We start from the raw sequence: 18551 nt of genomic DNA, 5'->3' as shown, positions 1-18551 counted from the left end.
CTTCCTGTTAACTCTGTGAAGTAAGTTTTATTATTATGCCTATTTTATAGATAAAAACATGGACATTTACATAGAAAGGCAAGCAATTAGTCTGTGGTTACACACAAGATGTAGCATACAAAGTATTACTCAATTGGGCCCAGTGAGATAGTGTAGCAGTTGGGGTCCTTGCCTTGGGCACGCCAGGATCCCATATGGGCTCCGGTTCTGGTCCCAGCAGCCCCGCTTCCCATCCAGCTCCCTGCTTGTGGCCTGGGAAAGCAGTCGAGGATGGCCCAAAACCTTGGGACCCTGCACCCACGTGGGAGACCTGGAAGAATTTCCTGGGTCCTGGCTCCTGGCTCCTGGCTCCGGATTGGCTCAGCTCCAGCTGTTGTGGCTGCTTGGGAAGTGAACCATCAGACCAAAGATCTTTCTCTCTGTCTCTCCTCCTCTCTGTATATCCAGCTTTTTTTTTTTTTAAAGATTTATTTATTTTGTTACAAAGTCAGATATACAGAGAGGAGGAGAGACAGAGAGGAAGATCTTCCGTCCGATGATTCACTCCCCAAGTGAGCCACAACGGGCCGATACGCGCCGATCCAAAGCTGGGAACCAGGAACCTCTTCCAGGTCTCCCATGCGGGTGCAGGGTCCCAAAGCCTTGGGCCGTCCTCGACTGCTTTCCCAGGCCACAAGCAGGGAGCTGGATGGGAAGTGGAGCTGCCGGGATTAGAAGCGGCGCCCATATGGGATCCCGGGGCTTTCAAGGCGAGGACTTCAGCCGCTAGGCCACGCCGCTGGGCCCCAGCTTTTCAATAAAAACAAATAAATCTTTTTTTTTTTAAAGAGAAAGTAGAAATCAAACTTGGTCGAATGAATTATATATTTTATTGTTATTTAAGTGTGACAGTGCAGTTTCTGTGTTTCTCTTTCCTTATGTAAAAAATACATGTTCATATTCATGAACTGTAAGATTTAATTACCCTTTTTAATTGAATGGAATATGAACTTTCTTTGCTGATTACAAAATTCACATAGGTGCAAAGAAACAGGATTGACTCACTCATGTTATATTGTTCCTCTAGGAGTGTATTCTACTCTATAGAAATTTTATCTAATAATTAAGTCATAACTCTCCTATAGAGTTAGAATCCTGCAATTTAGCCTAAGAATTTATTTAGCAGTATGTCATAAGATGAAAGTTATATAACCAGAGAAAATAGGCATTAAAAGATAGAAATAGTGTTTGAAAAACCACTTTGCTTATTTTCCTTTTTAATGAGAAAAAACCACAGCTTTCCAAGGTGTTATCCTTGACCCTGAGGAACAGATTGACTCTGTTAATATCCTGGTTTCAGAAAAAGGGTCTTTTCTCTTTTTTAAAAAAAGATTTATTATTATTGGAAAGCCGGATATACAGAGAGGAGGAGAGACAGAGAGGAAGATCCTTCATCCGATGATTCACTCCCCAAGTGAGCCGCAACAGGCCGGTGCGATGCCAGGAACCAGGAAACTCCTCCAGGTCTCCCACGCGGGTGCAGGGTCCCAAAGCCTTGGGCCGTCCTCGACTGCTTTCCCAGGCCACAAACAGGGAGCTGGATGGGAAGTGGAGCTGCCGGGGTTTTAGTTCCCTTTTTTTTAGTGCTATTTTTTAAACTTATAAATGTAAATTGATGATCTACATACAATAGAAAAGACCGGCCCTGGCGGCGTGGCCTAGTGGCTAGGGTCCTCGCCTTGAACGCCCCGGAATCCCATATGGGCGCCGGTTCTAATCCCGGCAGCTCCACTTCCCATCCAGCTCCCTGTTTGTGGCCTGGGAAAGCAGTTGAGGACGGCCCAATGCATTGGGACCCTGCACCCGCGTGGGAGACCTGGAAGAGGTTCCTGGTTCCCGGCTTTGGATCAGCGCGTATCGGCCTGTTGCGGCTCACTTGGGGAGTGAAACATTGGATGGAAGATTTTCCTCTCTGTCTCTCCTCCTCTCTGTATATTCTGGCTTTCCAATAATAATAAAAATCTTTAAAAAAAAAAAATCCAAAACAACTCAGAAAAATCCTTTAAAAATTTTGTTATAAAAGCATGGTTCTCATCTATAGTTTAGAAGTGAACATTGTTTTTATTTTTTTCTCAGGTAATTATTTCTAGAATAAAGATGAAATAGTTTTTGTTCAGCTCCCTCATTATCATTAAGTAAGAGAATATTCTAACCACCTATCAGAACGGGCTTACTCTGGATCTATACGCAAACACACACACAAACATATACATCGTATGTATGCACATCAGTATGGAGGTATAAATATATACATGGAACATGTAATAAAATATGTTGAATGCATACTACATACAAATTTGTGTGTGTGTATTTTGAAGGGACAGCACTATAGATCAGGAAGGGCATAGACTGGGAATAGGTGAGAAAGTCCTGATTTATACTATGTGTATGGTTCAGGGAAATACCAACAAAGTCTCTTAAATCTATTTCCTTACATGTAACATGAAAAGGATAATATATCACTCACTCTGAATAGTAAAGGCAGTGAATTAATATATGTAAATTCCCAGCACAATAAATTTGTTTGGTAATTACTGCACAGTAAGTATGTTTGGTGTAGCCCCCAAAGGTTCTCTGGTTTCCCTTCTCTAAACACCTGGTCTCAGCCCCCTCATTTACTTGCAAGCACAGTAGCCTGGTTGGTGGAAGTCCCCCAGAAGTCACTCCTTACCTGTCTTGTTTTCCCAGCAGTCCTCCTTCCTACACATCTCCAGATTTGCTTCTCTGAGTAATCCACAGCCCCCTATGCCTGCGAGTGCACAGATACCCAAGCCCAGTCCTCTGGCTGTGTGCCGTGCCAGCCTGGGGCCCTGTTTACCTATCCAGGACCCAGATATACTCATGTGAGGGTCCCTAGACACCCTGTCTGCTGGTGTGCTGGCATCTTCCCATTCACATATCTTTAAAAAAATAATTAAAATAATAAAATAGAATAATAAAATAAAAATAAATAAAATAATACAATAAAATAAAAAAATAATTAAAAAATAGAATAACCAACTATGCTGGCACACTGGTATAGTAATACAAGTTTGGCATTAACCAGGCCTAGGATGCCCGCCAGCCACTGGCTGCTCTTCTCCCAGCAGTGTGGCACTTACCTAAGTTCATTGTAACCTAGACAGTTGCCTACAGCTGGGGGAAATGTAGGTAATTTCATATGACATGAGCATTATATACTTGAATCTTATATCTTAGAATCTTCAAACTGGAATTCTTTTTTTTTTTTTTTTTTTAAGATTTTATTATTATTGGAAAGCCGGATATACAGAGAGGAGGAGAGACAGAGAGGAAGATCTTCCATCCGAAGTTCCACTCCCCAAGTGAGCCGCAACGGGCCGGTACACGCCAATCCAATGCCGGGAGCCAGGAACCTCTTCCGGGTCTCCCATGCGGGTGCAGTGTCCCAATGCATTGGGCTGTCCTCAACCGCCTTCCCAGGCCACAAGCAGGGAGCTGGAAGGGAAGTGGAGCTTCCGGGATTAGAACCGGCACCCATATGGAATCCCGGGGCTTTCAAGGCGAGGACTTTAGCCGCTAGGCCACGCCGCCGGGCCCAAATTCTTTTTTTTTAAAAAGAATTATTTATTTTTATTGGAAAGACAAATATTACAGAGAGGAGAGAGAGAAAGATCTGTCCGCTGGTTTATTCCCAAGTGGCTGCAATGGCCAGAGCTGAGCTGATCCGAAGCCAGGAGCCAGGAGCTTCTCCCAATTCTCCCATGTGGGTGCAGGATCCCAAGCTTTGGTCCATCCTTGACTGCTTTCCCAGGCCACAAGCAGGGGGCTGGATGGGAAGTGGGGCAGCTGCGATGTGAACCTGCGCCAATATGAGATCCTGGCGTGTGCCAGGCCAGGACTTTAGTCACTAGGTTACTGTGCCAGGCCTAGAACTGGAATTCTAAATACTTAGTATTTTTTAGAAGGAAATTATTTGCTCAGAAGGAAAGACTTGCTCAGTACACGTTGATCTAAATAACAGTTGCAAGATCTGTATTATTACTGTAATAATACTGTAGTGTTACTGTAATAATACTGTAGTATTATTAGATATAACCTCAGAAATTATCTCCAATCATAGCACTTTGTGATGCGAAAGCTGAATTTCAAAAAATTGTCATATAGGTAGATTTTCAGTTAGGTATCCTGATTGAGATGTATATGCTTTTTATACATCACATTTCTTTTCATGATGGTTATTTTGCATTTTTTCTAGTATTCTTTGTTATGGATAGTTTCCCTTTGGTTTAGGCTATGCTGAATCTAATTTTGAGAGTGTAGGAAGGTCTGGAAAAAGAAGTATTGATGGATATAGTCTGGCTCCAGTCTTCAGTTGATTTATCATTTTAGGATGTTGAGATACAGTTTTCCATTTTTGCTTTCAGATGACCTGATACAGCTAATAACGTTATGTCCTCAAACTGAATTAATCCAGTGTCTGACTAAAGAATGGAATGGAAAACCACCGTCTTTATCTTTCAGTCTTGCCGTGCTTCATCTGTTCTCTGTAGACATGAGAAAGACGGGCATGACGCTACTTCAGCAAATAAATACAGGTGGGAAAGGTAAGTAGGATGAAATGTTGTGGGTGAAATAGTAGCAGGTTATTCATGGAAAGGCTCAAGAAGATTATTTTTGAGTTAACTCAAGTTTTCCTTAAAATTCTTTCTTAATAATGCTAACTTAAAATCTGAAAATATAAAGATTATCATGTCAATAATAATCTATTGACAATAGTATGAATTTCTTTTTTAAAAGATTGATTTGATTAATTTATTGATTTTAAAGGCATATTTGCAAAGAGAGAAGGAGAGACAGAGATCTTCCATCTGCTGGTTCACTCCCCATATGGCTGCGGCAGCCAGAGCTTGGCCAGTTTGAAGCTAGAATGCTGGAACTTCTTCCAGGTCTCCCATGTGGGTCCAGGAAACCAAGTACTTGGGCCTTCTTCCACTGCTTCCCCAGGGAGGTTAGCAGAGAAACAAATAGGAAATGGAGCAGCTGGCTCTCAAACCAGTGCTCATACGAATAACAGCACCAAAGGCAGCTCTGTGTCACAACGCTGGCCCTGATTTTATTTGTTTCAAAGATAGAGTTACAGGGAGAGAGGATACACACACGCACACACACACATATATAAAAATGTGTGTATACACACACACACAGACACACACACACACAGAGAAGTCTCTATCCACTGGTTCACTTCCAAAATGACTGCAGCAGGCCAAAGCCAGGAGCCAAGAGCTTCATCAGATGCTCCTACTTGGGTGCTGAGCAAAAGCTCAAGGAGTTAAGCCATGTTCTGCTGCTTTCCCAGGCCACAAGTAAGCAGTTGGATTGGAAGTGGAGCAGCCAGGACTTGAACCATGCCCATATAAGATGCCTGCATTACAGGCAGTAGTTTAACCTGTTATTCCATAGTGCTGGCCCCAGTACAAGTTAAAAAAAAATTACGAAACCTGGAGGAATGTCGTAATAATGATGACAGCTAACAGTTCTAAAACTTCACATATATTAACATGTGTATATTTTAGTAGTCTTTTTTTTTTTTTTTAAAGATTTTATTATTATTGGAAAGCCGGATATACAGAGAGGAGGAGAGACAGAGAGGAAGATCTTCCATCCGATGTTTCACTCCCCAAGTGAGCCGCAACAGGCCGGTACACGCCGATCCGATGCCGGGAACCAGGAACCTCTTCCAGGTCTCCCACGCGGGTGTAGGGTCCCAAAGCTTTGGGCCGTCCTCAACTGCTTTCCCAGGCCACAAACAGGGAGCTGGAAGGGAAGTGGAGCTGCCGGGATCAGAACCGGTGCCCATATGGGATCCCGGTGCGTTCAAGGCGAGGACTTTAGCCGCTAGGCCACGCCGCCGGGCCCATTAGTAGTCTTTTAATATGTGTTTTAAATGACATCCATGTTATTTAGAAATAAAATGTGTATATTTTAACTCCTGAACCAAATGTATACATATGTAAATGCAATCTTCCCTCTGAATCTAGTACTACAATGGGATTGAGGCTAATAAATCTCACCCCTCTCCTTTATTAATGTAATATAGAAACGTCTGCAGACAACTTGATTTTCTTTAAAAAAAAAAAAAGAAATTTATTTATTTGAAAGGCAAAGTCACCGAGAAAAAGATCTTCCATATACTGATTTATTTACTCCCTAAGTGGGGGCAGGAACCTGGGCTGAGCCACAGCAGCTGTAGCTGGCCCAGGCTGAAGCCAGGACCCAGGAACTTCTTGATCTACCGCATGGGTACAGGTGCCCAAGATCTTGAAGTGTCCTCTGCTGCTTTTTCCAGGCCACAAGCAGGGAGCTGGATGGGGAGTGGAGCAGCTGGGACACGAGCTGGTGCCCACGTGGAATGCTATCATTTCAGGTGACAGCGTTACCTGCTATGCCACGATAGTGGCCCCAACAAATTGATTTTAAATCCTTTGAGGTAAAAGGACAAATGGCAAATTACTTGAAAGTATATTTGGGAATCTTATGTTTTGAAATTATTACTGCAGATATCAACTAAAATATTTGATAGAAAAATAATTGTATAAATAGCAGTGTTGGCAGTGAAGCACAGTAAGTAATATGGGTAATAAATAAGATCTGAGCTCCATAAATTGTTAGACCCCAAGATTATTGTAATTGTTTTTCAAAAGGTAAGTTACCACTCCCTGTGCAACATAAACAGTTAAAGAGGAAGGCAATTGCAGTTGAGAAAATAGAAATGAGGTAGACACAAGATAAAGTGGGACATCTCGGGCAAATTGCAGGAATTAATGTGGCATAAACTTTTTAGCTGTTGCCCATATTCATGTTAACCAGCACTGCTTCAAAACCAGGAAGCAATGGCATGACCCAAATGCAGAAGTTGGTATGTGACAACCTCAAGGATACCCTTAAAGCGCACTGTTCTGTGGCCTTCGACCATTGGCCAGCTGTGGACCCTGGCCCACAAGCCTCGACATTGGCCTTGGGCTTTTGCCCACCTTCAGGCCATTGCCTACAGTTTGACCTTCATCTCTAGTGCCAGCAGTCTGTGAACTTAAGAGTTCAGACAGAGTTGACCCTGCTCTTCTATACCAAGTCATGTTGTGTTTTTTTTCCAAACTGCCTGTAGCATTCAGTAGTATTAGATTTCTTCAAACAAAACAAAACAAAACATTTTATTTCCTTTAGAAAAATATTTGTAGTAGAATTCATCAGTAAAAAGTTTTCTTTAAGAAATAGGTGGAGGACCTAGCGTAGTAGCCTAGCGGCTGAAGTCGTTACCTTGTATGCGCCAGGATCCCGTATGGGCACCAGTTCATGTCTTGGCTACTCCATTTCCCATCCAGCTTCCTGCTTGTGGCCTGGGAAAGCAGTCGAGGACAGCCCAAAGTCTTGGGACCCTGCACCTCATGGGAGAATTGGAAGAAGCTTCTGGCTCCTGGCTTCTGGTTGGTTGACCTCTGGCCGTCGTGGCTGCTTGGGAAGTGAATCAGCAGACAGCTCTTCCTCTCTATATCCCCTTCTCTGTATATCTGCCTTTCCAATAAAAATAAATAAATCTTAAAAAAAAATAGGGTGGAGATTTTGCCAGAATTCCTTAAACCCTTAGGTCAACACTACTGAGGTATTTTAAGAATTTCAAGGGACATGGAAACTGAACAGATAGGTTCCCAGTATTTTGGGTGGTGTGTTATAGACCAGTTTTTGGATAAGGATAGCTTACATTCTTCACTTGCTGAGCTCTCCGCCTTGCAGCCTTCAACATTTGCTACCTTACCAAGAAGGAGGTGCGTGGAGGTATTAGAATGTGAAAATGGCAGAGGTTTGAACTGAGAGATGAAGAGATTGCAGGGATAGAAGAGAAGAAGGTGAACCAAGCAGTCCATATGTTATCTCATTAAACTATGGGACTCAGGTAGAGAGGAACAGGAACTGGGTTGCAATTATATTTCTTTCTATTTTTTGCAAAATCTCTAATTATGGATTTATCAAATAAGTGCCATAGAATGATATGTATTTTCCTTCTCAGATGCTGTAGAACATCTTGTGATAAGTGATTCATTTTGCTCCGTGGAAAAGTGGCAAGAGATGGCAAATATATGTTTACAAAATGGCTTTGAAAAGTTATCCAGTGACATCATGTCCATTCTTCGAGCCCAGGCTGGAGTTACAGAAATTTCTGAAAAGGAAGATACAGTCAATTTAATGGAACATGTATTTTGGTAGTTCTGTATCTTAACCAGTTGAGGGCGCTTGTATGACATTTTAGTGTGTTGGTTGGACGATCTAGCCTGGCATAACTCACTTTTGAATAAATCTAGAGTATGAAACTCTCAGAAATAAATCATACTTCTTTTGTTGTGATGACATTTAGGTTTGTCCTTGAAAATATTTATTTCCCCCATTTGGTCACTTCTTATATCAAATCTTGATAAAAAATCTAAGAATATAACTTGGTGAGTTACTAGTGAAAAAAAAAAAAGGGAGAACAGAACAGAGATCCCTCTAACTTTAGACTGAATTTAGATTTATTGATGTGTTTGAATGTCAGAGTTATATAGATAGAGGGGGAGAAACAGATGGGGGTCTTCCATCTGCTGCTGCACCACCCCAACCCTCAAGTGGCTGAAGCCAGGAGCCATGAGCTGTATCCAGGCCTCCCATGTGGATTGAGTCATCTCCTTCCACGACGATGACTACTGCTACTGCAAGCCATTAGCAGGGAGCTGGATTGAAAGTGGCATAGCTGGGGGCCCAGTGTGATGACTCGGTGGCTAAATTCTCCCCTTGTCTGTGCCATGATCCCATATCGGCACCAGTTTATGTCCCAGGTGCTCCGCTTCCCATCTGGCTTCCCGCTTCTGGCCTGGGAAAGGAATGGAAGATGGCCCAAAGCCTTGGGACCCTGTTCCTATGTGGGAGACCCAGAAGAAGCTCTTGGCTCCTGGCTTCGGATCAGCTCAGCTCGGCCGTTGAGGCTACTTGGGGAATGAATCAGCACATGGAAGATCTTTGTCTCTTATTCTCTCTGTAAAAATCTGATCTGCCTTTCCAATGAAAATAAATACATCTTTAAAAATAAAAACCAAAGCGGAATAGCTAGGACATGAATAGGCAGCCTTTTGAGATGCTGGTGTCATAGCCAGTAGCTTCATCAGCTGTGCTGCAGCACTGGCCCCTGAATGGTAGTTTTTATTTTGTAGTGGAAAGAATGTGAAGTTGGAGTCAGACAGCTTTGTATTATAGTTTTGATCCACCTGTTTTGCACAATAGGGGCAGTAATTACCTTCCTTCCGTTGTAAGAACTAATGATAATATATATGTAGTGTAAGTATATAACATATTGGTGGAACTATTATTTCCACAAATAGGTCCTAGAAATGCTTATTTCTCTAATTAGTTTGTGCTTACTGGACCCCATGTTTCCGTCCATTTGTATTTTAAATTGTCCTTTTTGGTATGTTGCTATAGTTTATTTCCTATGTTAAGCTCTTATGACAATAAGCATGTTATTGTTGCCTGGTTTAATTTATAAATTCAACAGTGTGGCTAACTGAGTTTCAGCATACTCAGAGTACTAAACACTGTATTGGCTAATTATAATTCAGCTTCCGAGAACCTAAATATTTTCATTAAATATATGTAAATAGTATAAAAAGCAGTACACACTACTAAAAGGCCTGTAGTGACTCATGACATTTTGATCTCTGTTCCTTACAATAGCTGTGAGTTTTGAAAAGCAAAGACAAAAGAAAGAACAGAGATAGGGTGTTTAGCAGTATTTGTTCTTTTTATACCAATGGCTTAAAAAATTTTTCCCCTCTTTGAGACTTACGTGTTCACTGATAAAGCTGAGGGGGAAAAACTGTGGCCGTGAGAGCCAGAAGGGTGAAGGAGGTATGTAAATCTGGAGATTTATGTAACAGCTGTTGTGTCCTTGGTTTAGAAATGTTTTTCTTCCACTCATTGTTCTTTCTCAGTTATAGTTTTACTTTGTCAGCATTTTCAAGGACAGTGAAAGTTTTTGGGTGAATATAAATTAAAATGTCTGGAGATGGAAATTTGAATGGGGAGGAAGAGCAAGAACATAAAGTCAGCTGGGAGAGGAGAAAGAGTTGGATGGTGAGCCACTCAGGACTTGGAAACAAGGAAGACATCCCTGTACGTTGTTCTGAGACAGGTGCACCGGCCTTGCCCAAAGTCTGCATTCCAGCCCAACTGTGCCATTGTCAGCTTTGCGTCCTTCTCTTCTCGACAGTCTCACCTCTACAATTCAGTCATTCTGATTGACATGAACTATTTCCTAGTTGCTTCTTGACCTTGTATACAGCTATGACATTTTTAAAAAGATTTATTTATTTTTATTGGAAAGGCAGATATTCAGAGAGGAGGTGAGACAGGAAGATCTTCCATCTGTTGATTCACTCCCCAGGTGACTGCAACGGCTACTGCTGTGCTGATCCGAAGCCAGGAACCAGGAACTTCCTCCAGGTCTCCCACATGGGTGCAGGGTCCCAAGGCTTTGGGCCATCCTCGACTTCTTCCCCAGACTACAAGCAGGGAGCTGGATGGGAAGCAGGGCCGCCTGGATCCCATATGGGATCCCGGCATGTGCAACTCAAAGACTTTAGCCGCTAGGCTACCGTGCTGGGCCCTCAGATGTGAAATCCTAAGATTCAGTATCAGCACTACGTACATATACTGTAATAACTATTTTTCATGCAGTTTTCTGCTGTTGAGATTACAACTTTAATGGGAAGACACAGCCTATTTATCCAAATTGCTAGCAGTAATTTCTTAGTAACAACTAACATCCAATTCATATTCTAGTTTAACAAATGCTTGCAAATGGTGTCTGTAGTTGAGTAGTTCTATTCAAGATCTAAAAAACATTTATGTGGGGTTTGCTTTTTTATTCTGTCATACCCTTTTTCTCTAATTCTAGCTCTCTTTCTTCCATCATATTGTCTTTTTCTCTCACCACTGAGTGCTTGAACTGGCTGAATTGTTACTGAGAATGTTCCACAATCTGGATTTGTCTGATTTTCTTTTTAGTAAATATTTAACTTGTTTTTCTGTTTCTCTTATTTCCTAGACTAGGTTTATACTTAATGATGCTGAATGTTGCACGTTCCTAAATGGTGTTTGGCTTTGTCATCCCAGAGCACTTGGAGATGAAGTCCAGAATGCTCAGCACAGCTCCGCAAAGCCTGCGTCGTCAAGTCCCAGCTGCCACTTATCTGCGGCTACTTGGCCTCTTCTCTTTGGGTACTCCACACTGTCTTTGTCATAGACCCTTGTCTTCTGTCCTTTGTAGTTACACAAAGGGCATTTAACAGTGCTGTTCCTCCCACCTGCAAGTCTTGGCCCTTTGTTTTGGTTGTAGACCTCTGCTTAGTTCAGGCATCTTCAGAAGAGGGGAACCTTTCATGACTTCCTTCACCAGGCCAGCCAGACCTTTAGACAGGCAAGGACAACATTCTGAGGATGTGGTGAGTGGTGAGGCTTCCTTCAGCAATTTGCTATGGCTGCCCTAGTGAAGGACTACAAATGGCTGAAGTGTATATATGTAGACTCCAGCTGCTGGAGTCTGTGCGTCTTAGATACAGGTGTCAGCAGGGCTGATTGCTTCAGCGGGCACTAGGGGACGAATCTGTTCCAGATCTCTGTCCTTGGCCTGTGTGTGGTTTGTCTTCTTTATGTCATTTTCCTTCTATGTGTGTCTGTGCCAAAATTCCCTTTTATGATTGAACTAGTCATTTTAGTGTGGTTACTTTGTAAAGATCCTCTCTTCCATGCTCTCGCTCTTTTGAAAGATTAATTTATTTACTTGAAAGGCAGAGTTAGAGAAGGAAAGACCAAGAGAGATCTTCTATCCCTGGTTCACTCCCCCAAAATGGCTGCAACAGCTGGAGCTTGGCCAGTCTGATGTCAAGCTTCCTCTGGGTCTTCCACAGGGTGCAGGGGTAGGGGCCCAAGGACTTGGCCATCTTCTGCTGCTTTTCCCAGCCGCATTAGCAGGGAGCTGGATTTGAAGTAGAGCAGCCAGAACTTGAACCAGAGCCAATATGGGAGCACAGGTGCTACAGGTGGAAACAAACAGCATCTGACCATATTAAACCAGTGTAGCACTGCTGAAAATAAAGAGTTATCAATTACCAGTAGTTATAATTGATTGTGTTTTTTTTCTTTTCTTTGTATTATTTGAAAGGTAGACAGCTCTACCATCTGCTAGTTCAAACCCCAAATTCCTGCCTAGTGCAACTGCCAGAGCTGGACTAGGCCAAATTCAGGATCTTGGAACTCTGTCCTGATCTCCCACATGGGCAGTAGAGACCTCATCACTTAATCTGTCGTTTGCTGCTTCCCAGGGCACACATTAGCAGGAAGCTGGGATCATAAGCAGAGACAGTATGTGAGCCTAGGCACTCCCACCTGGGATGCAGGTACCCAGGACACATCTGCTGAGCCAAATACCCACCACTGTTATGTTCTTGAATTTATAAGGTATATGAGAGTCTGGCCTTGTATCTATACTGCTTCAAATCCCAGCTGATGTGCCTACCTGCTAATGCTGCTAAAGCAGCAGAAGATGGCCCAGGTGCTTGTGGCACTGGCATGTACGTAGGAGACCGAGGTGGAGTTCCAGGTTCCTGGCTTTGGACTGGCTCAGCTTTGGCCATTGCAGCCATTTAGGGAGTGAACCAGTGAATGGAAGATTTCTCTTTCTCACTCTCTGTGTCTCTTCTGTATCTGCAATTCTTTCAAATAAACAAATACATATGTATGTATGTGTGTATATATACATTTATATATAAAATATATATTCAGACACATGAGAAAGATACCATTTTATGTAGTATTTCCTATCTATGGATACCCTCCCTGACTCCACTTCCTGTCCAGCTTCCTGCTAATGTATACCCTAGGAGGCAGCACATTATTGCTCAGGTAGTTGATTCCCTACCACCCACATGGAAGATCCAGTTTGGGTTCCAGTCTTCTGGCTTTGGCCTGGTCCAGAACCAAGTATTTCAGGCATTTGAAAGGTAAGCTAGCAGGTAGAAAATCTCTCTCATTCTCAAGTAAATATTTTTAAAAGAATTAATCTGTCAATATTCTTCCTCAATGCTGTTTCCATAAAGATGGTAAGAAACAGTATTGATTTTTTTTTTAAAGATTTATTTTATTTTTATTACAAAGTCAGACATACCGAGAGGAGGAGAGACAGAGAGGAAGTGGAGCTGCCGGGACTAGAACCAGCGGCCATATGGGATCAAGGCGAGGACCTCAGCCACTAGGCCACACTGCCAAGCCCAACAGTATTGATTTTTAAAAAAGATTCTATGTTAAAATTTCTCTATGCTGATCTTTATTTCTATCCAGTTACCTTTTTGTGGGAATTCCATTGTGCTGTGATGGGGTTACCATTATCATATTGTACTGTTGTATTACAGCAGTAATTGCCACATGGATCAATATGTTAAGGTCACTAAGGAGGACCCATCTTTTCCACCCAAGGAATGGTTGTATGAGTTGTATTCTGTTATGTTGTTTTCTTAGATTAGGTCATAAAGGTAATAGTACAGCTTTGGTTGAATTTGAGTTTAACATAAAATATTGTCATCCTTTGTTGTGGTTTGAATGCATCTCCCGAAGTTCATTTGGTAGAAGCTGATCCCAAGTTTGGCAGTACTGGGAGATATGGACTAACAGGAACTGTCTGGGCTTTGGGTCAGCACTCATGAATGGATTCATGTCATTATCAAGGGAGTGAGTTTATTGTTCAGGCTGTGAGCATGGACAGCCTCCCTAAGTGAACATTTATGCTGAACACTGAGCATCCAGGAATAGCCAGGTTTGTGCTGATACTAGGATGAATAACAAGGATGGGAAGAATATTGGCAGAAAGTTTGCCCCCAAAGAGACGCAGCTTGCTGAGAGCGCAAAGGCAGATACCAATCCCCAGGAAGACTGTCCTTGTCTTCCTGAGGATACAGGAACTGGGGAGTGAGCATCAGCCTCATTGCTTCTCTTGCTCAGGTTGTTCCCTCTAGATGGAGAAAACTCTTTCGTGCTGTTTGTGTGTATAAATGTTCTCTTACAGAAAAGCTTCTTGTACCCTGTGGGAGCGCCTTTCCAGGTATCAGAAGAACACGGAGTTTTCTCTAGGCTTGCAGATGGTTGTCATGCTGACCATCCCTGTAAGGCATGAGGGACTGGGGAGAGTTCCTATCGGCAGGTAAGGGCACATACTTAGGTCCAAATGCTGCATCAGTGGATATTGGTAGGACTGTAGCAGCTTTGGTACTGTAACATATAATTCATGAAAAATTGTTCATAAAGTAAACCTGTTTCAAGTGAAATTTTAGATATCAAGTTATAATATCATTGAAACAGTCACTTTGAAGAAATCTTCCTGGACTGCTAATGTATCTGTTTGGTAAGTGTTAGGTCTGCCTAGTGTAAGATATGCCGGGTATGCAGGATAACAGCAGGCACCGCAGATCCTTGGGATGCTCATTTGCGCCTAAATGTTAATTAGTGCATTGCAGATAGTTCCGAGACTTCACATGAAGAAAACAGTTTCAAATTTTCAGCACTTACTGATAATGAGGACGTAGAAAAGCACAAAGAATATTCAGTTTTGGAAGAAAACCTGAGTCCAGCCAGAGTCCAGCTGCCTTTGCATAAAGGCCCTCAAAATGAGGCTGAACCAGCTTTGATCTATGTGAGCCAAAGGACTGAAAAACGAACAGTGTCTGAGACAATACTTTGGAGATCATGCAGACTAGTATTGGGTGGATAAGGCAAGGTGAATAGGTGGCTGTTTTAGGTTTGTTAGAAATCAGCTCATTGCCTTTCTCTGTTACAATTGTGGGAGTTTGCAGCTCTTGGAAGAGATGTCCTTAAGATCCTTGAAAGTCTTTTTGATTAAGGTCCGTGCAACATTCAAAATTACTTAATGAAGAACCATTTCCTGATTACTTACTAAACAACTGATACAACATCTTATTGTATATGTATCTTGTGGGTGTTTGCTGATCAGGAAATGAAGTTAAAACAAGTCATTGCATGTTAGAAGTAAAAAGAAGCAAGACAGTGCAAAGACCTTTGCTTGTCTTCGTTTACCAGATGTAGTACCAGTTTCACCCAGTAGATGGCAGAAAAGAAGCCAATTAGATAATTATTTCAGTTGTTTTTATGGGGAGAAGCGAGGTAGTCCTTTTGTTGTTATTTATAGTTTTGAATATAGCATTCTTTTTTTATTTTTTTTCAGTTCAACTTTTTTTATTCATTGATTACATTGCATTATGTGATACATTTTCATTGGAATATGGCATTCTAAATGGAAGACTTGGGAAGCTCCAGGGCCATTCTTGGGGGATGTGTCTCCCAAGGAAGAGGACCTTTTAAAGAAAAAAAAAATCCTACATCATGGGTTTTTTTCCCCCCAAATTTTAGCATTTTAAAAAATTTTTCAGTTGAGTAAGGAATGAAAGTGGAAAGGAGATATGGCGAGGAGGGCTTTCTTTTCTAGACACAGAATTTCTTTCAGAGGCCATTTGTAGAGATCCTGTGCTGTTAAAGACTTGCCCAGGTTGTCAAGGCTTGGCTGAATTTTCAGTTGATGCTTCTTTGGCTTTAAGCATAACCACAGAAATAGATTTGCTGATGCCTTAACTATGGTTTTGAAAAATCTGGCATGTGCAGCCTAGTGTGTAGGTAACTACAATATATAGCCACCCCAGGCTGGTCAGCTTGCTGCCAGGTCGCAGGGAGTCCGTTTTCCAGAATCATTGTGATGATTTGAAAACTTATGGAAGAATGGTCCTGATTATTGGGCTTATGGGACTCCATGTGGGAAAATTAATGACAACAGAGTTAAAAGCTAGATACAGCTCTGTGCGTCTCTGAATCCAACCCTGATCTAGGAAGCGACTCTGAGAATTGCATATTTTCCAAACAGATATGCCAGCTCACAGATCAGTCCCCACAGAACACGTAGCTCTAAGGGGAACCTGTAAGTCAGGGTCAGGCTTGCTTTCCCTCACAGTTGGGGTGCCATCTGTTATCGTTGGACCCACAGCTCTGCCTCCCTCAACAGCAACGTGATGAGCTTGCCTGTCAAGATACCTTGTCAGTTTTCCAGGTTAGTTAATGTCTCAAGAGTGAACAGTAGCACCTGAAGCTTCCTGAAGTGGTGAAAACATTTAGGAGGACATAAAACTATTTTTAAGTCAGTACTTCTCAACCTCAGTACTGTTGATGTTCTTTGACTAATCTCTGTCTCATAAGATGTTTAGCAGTGTCTGGTCTCTACCTAGTAAATACAAGCAGCAATGCCAACACTCCCCTTCTCTATGTCTTCCTCCAGTATAAATAACGATTTACCATGCAGATCTAGAATGCATGCTGAGCTTAAATTCAGGGTAACAGAACTTCTCTCATTTCGCATGGCTGTGTGTCACCTTTCCAAGCACTGTGGTTCCCCACCCCTCTTTCTTTCTGGGGAATGGTGTCCCCTCTTTCCTGTCCTGGCTTCTTGATGCTTTCCCTTCCCCTTAGCCGGCAGCTTGGGCAGAATCTCCAGGCTGTAGAGATACCTGCTCTGGAGAGTAGAAGCCAACCAAACGGCCCTTGATGGCGTCAGATGAGCTTGATACTGCACCGGAGTGCTGCTTGCCACAGAGGATGATGAGCTAGCACAGGCACCGAACTGAGCAGCATCCAGACCGAGGTTTGGAAAGGGCTGCTTGGTGCCCTTGATGTAAAGCCATGGAGATGATGAGGGGAAGATCATGGAAAATGGGACCATTCACCTCGAAGATAACAAATCATAAAGCATCACTGGACCGTACCAGCATTTTCTGCCTCTGCTCAAGATAAAAGCAACAACAACAACAACAAATTAACATGGACTTTCCAGGACTTTAAATTACTGCAGGGGAATTTCTTTCCTTTCCTTTTTGTTTTTTTTTTTTGTTTTAATTTTTGAGAAGCAAAGCTCCCTGTAGCCAGGATGTGGAAATGTAATTGACATCCCTGGAAGTGGCAGGAACTCAGTCACTTGCATCGTCAGCACTTCTTCCCAGGATGTGTATTAGCAGGAAGCTGGAGTCAGGAGTGGAGTAGAGACTGAACCCAGCTTGTCTGACATGGGATGTTGCTCGTGCCTCTGTCTGACTGGCTGGCAACAGGAGTAATCCTTTAAGGGAAGGAATGACCTTTTCAGTTCTCTGGCTCTGGTGCTCAGTCTAACAAACACGTGTGGCTGGCAGTGAGGTGACACCTAGCCTCATCCTCGAGTAAGCACAGGAGGAGTGCTCTCTTGTAGGGGTGAGTCACCCACCAGATGGGAGGGATGGAGCTCTGCTCTGTGCCCTCACAGGGATTCTGCTATTGTGAGCTAAGCTCTGAGAGCTGGCTTGGAGGTGATTTGTTGAGTGTGGGCTGTTCGGCAGTACTGTTGGCATGAGCGCTGTGGAAGAGAAGCGAAGAAAGCAGGGTTGGGAGGAGAGAGAAGTGAAGCTCTGAAGTAGTCTTAACAGTAGTGAACGGCCTTACCAGCAGTCCAGTTGCTCACAGAATACTCTGAGGAGGGGAGGGCTTCCTGGAGGTGTCCGCTGTTGCGGCACTAGGGGACAGGCCATCATGCTCCTGTGCATGAGTCACTGGAGAGGGGCAGTCCCTGGAAGGGTGCTTGGAGGTGGAGCAGTTTCCTTCGGCCTCAGTGCACTCCCCAAAGAGGACTGATGGCCAAGGGCCTTATTTCAGCAGCTTTCCCATGATGGGTGGGTGGGTGGGGATAAACTATGCCTGACAGTGGCCCTGGGGTAGCATTGGAGCGTAGGTGAGCAAGCAGCTCCTGCCTCCTCAAGCCCAAGACTTGCCTTTACCCTTTACTCCTACAAGAAGCCTTGTCCCTCCTCTGGGAACATATTTCACTTCCCCTCATTTTCATCCAGCTCTTTGCCAGCCTAGTACATGGAGTAAACTCAGAGTCACAGACTCTATTTTGAATTCATTCCTCCCTCTCTTTTTGTTTCCCCCTGTATTTCCTTCAGTTCTCATCAGACAGACTCATGGTCTCGTGACAGCCCATCTAGATGGCAAACTAAATGTCGAGCAGATTTCTTCCTCTGAAGAATTTTTTTTATTATTATTATTCCCTTAGCAGCCCCATGTTCCTACTCTGTCCCTTGAAAGTGCTTTGTGGATGAATTTCCAGGGCAGTTGGGCAGCCGGCAGGATGCAAGACTCAGGACTCAGGCTGCGGGGCCTTGATGAAGTCCCGGTTCTTGGATTACTCTCTCCACAAAATGAGAAGGGACTGAAAAGCATGGCTGATTTCCTTTTTAGTCCTTGCTTGCCATCTCACCACCACAGATTGCTTCTGTGCCTTCCTCACGCAACCAGGCCGCCAGGCTAAGTGTCGGCATCGTGTTGGGGAACGCGCTGCAGTGAGAGGCGTTGTCAGCTGGGCTGCTTCTGCTGGCCTCCCTGCCTTTTTT

General features: G+C 43.1%; 1 protein-coding gene across 6 annotated transcripts in view; it reads left to right on the top strand.

Moving 5' to 3' along the window:
- The window catches only part of CLHC1 (clathrin heavy chain linker domain containing 1), a 45889-nt gene extending 37484 nt beyond the window's left edge, over window positions 1-8405 (top strand). For all 6 annotated transcript variants that reach the window (XM_058667799.1, XM_058667796.1, XM_058667798.1 and 3 more), the window contains 2 exons: window positions 4425-4604; window positions 8066-8405. In XM_058667799.1, the coding sequence (XP_058523782.1) occupies window positions 4425-4604; window positions 8066-8262 (377 nt within the window). In that variant the 3' untranslated portion in view covers window positions 8263-8405. The remainder of the gene's footprint in view (window positions 1-4424; window positions 4605-8065) is intronic.
- The last annotated feature ends 10146 nt before the right edge of the window (window positions 8406-18551 follow it).

Source organism: Ochotona princeps, chromosome 8, assembly GCF_030435755.1.
Source record: "Ochotona princeps isolate mOchPri1 chromosome 8, mOchPri1.hap1, whole genome shotgun sequence".
NCBI classification, from domain to species: Eukaryota; Metazoa; Chordata; class Mammalia; order Lagomorpha; family Ochotonidae; genus Ochotona; species Ochotona princeps.
The sequence above is the reverse complement of the archived record's forward strand: the minus strand, read 5'-3'. Positions and strand labels throughout refer to the sequence as shown.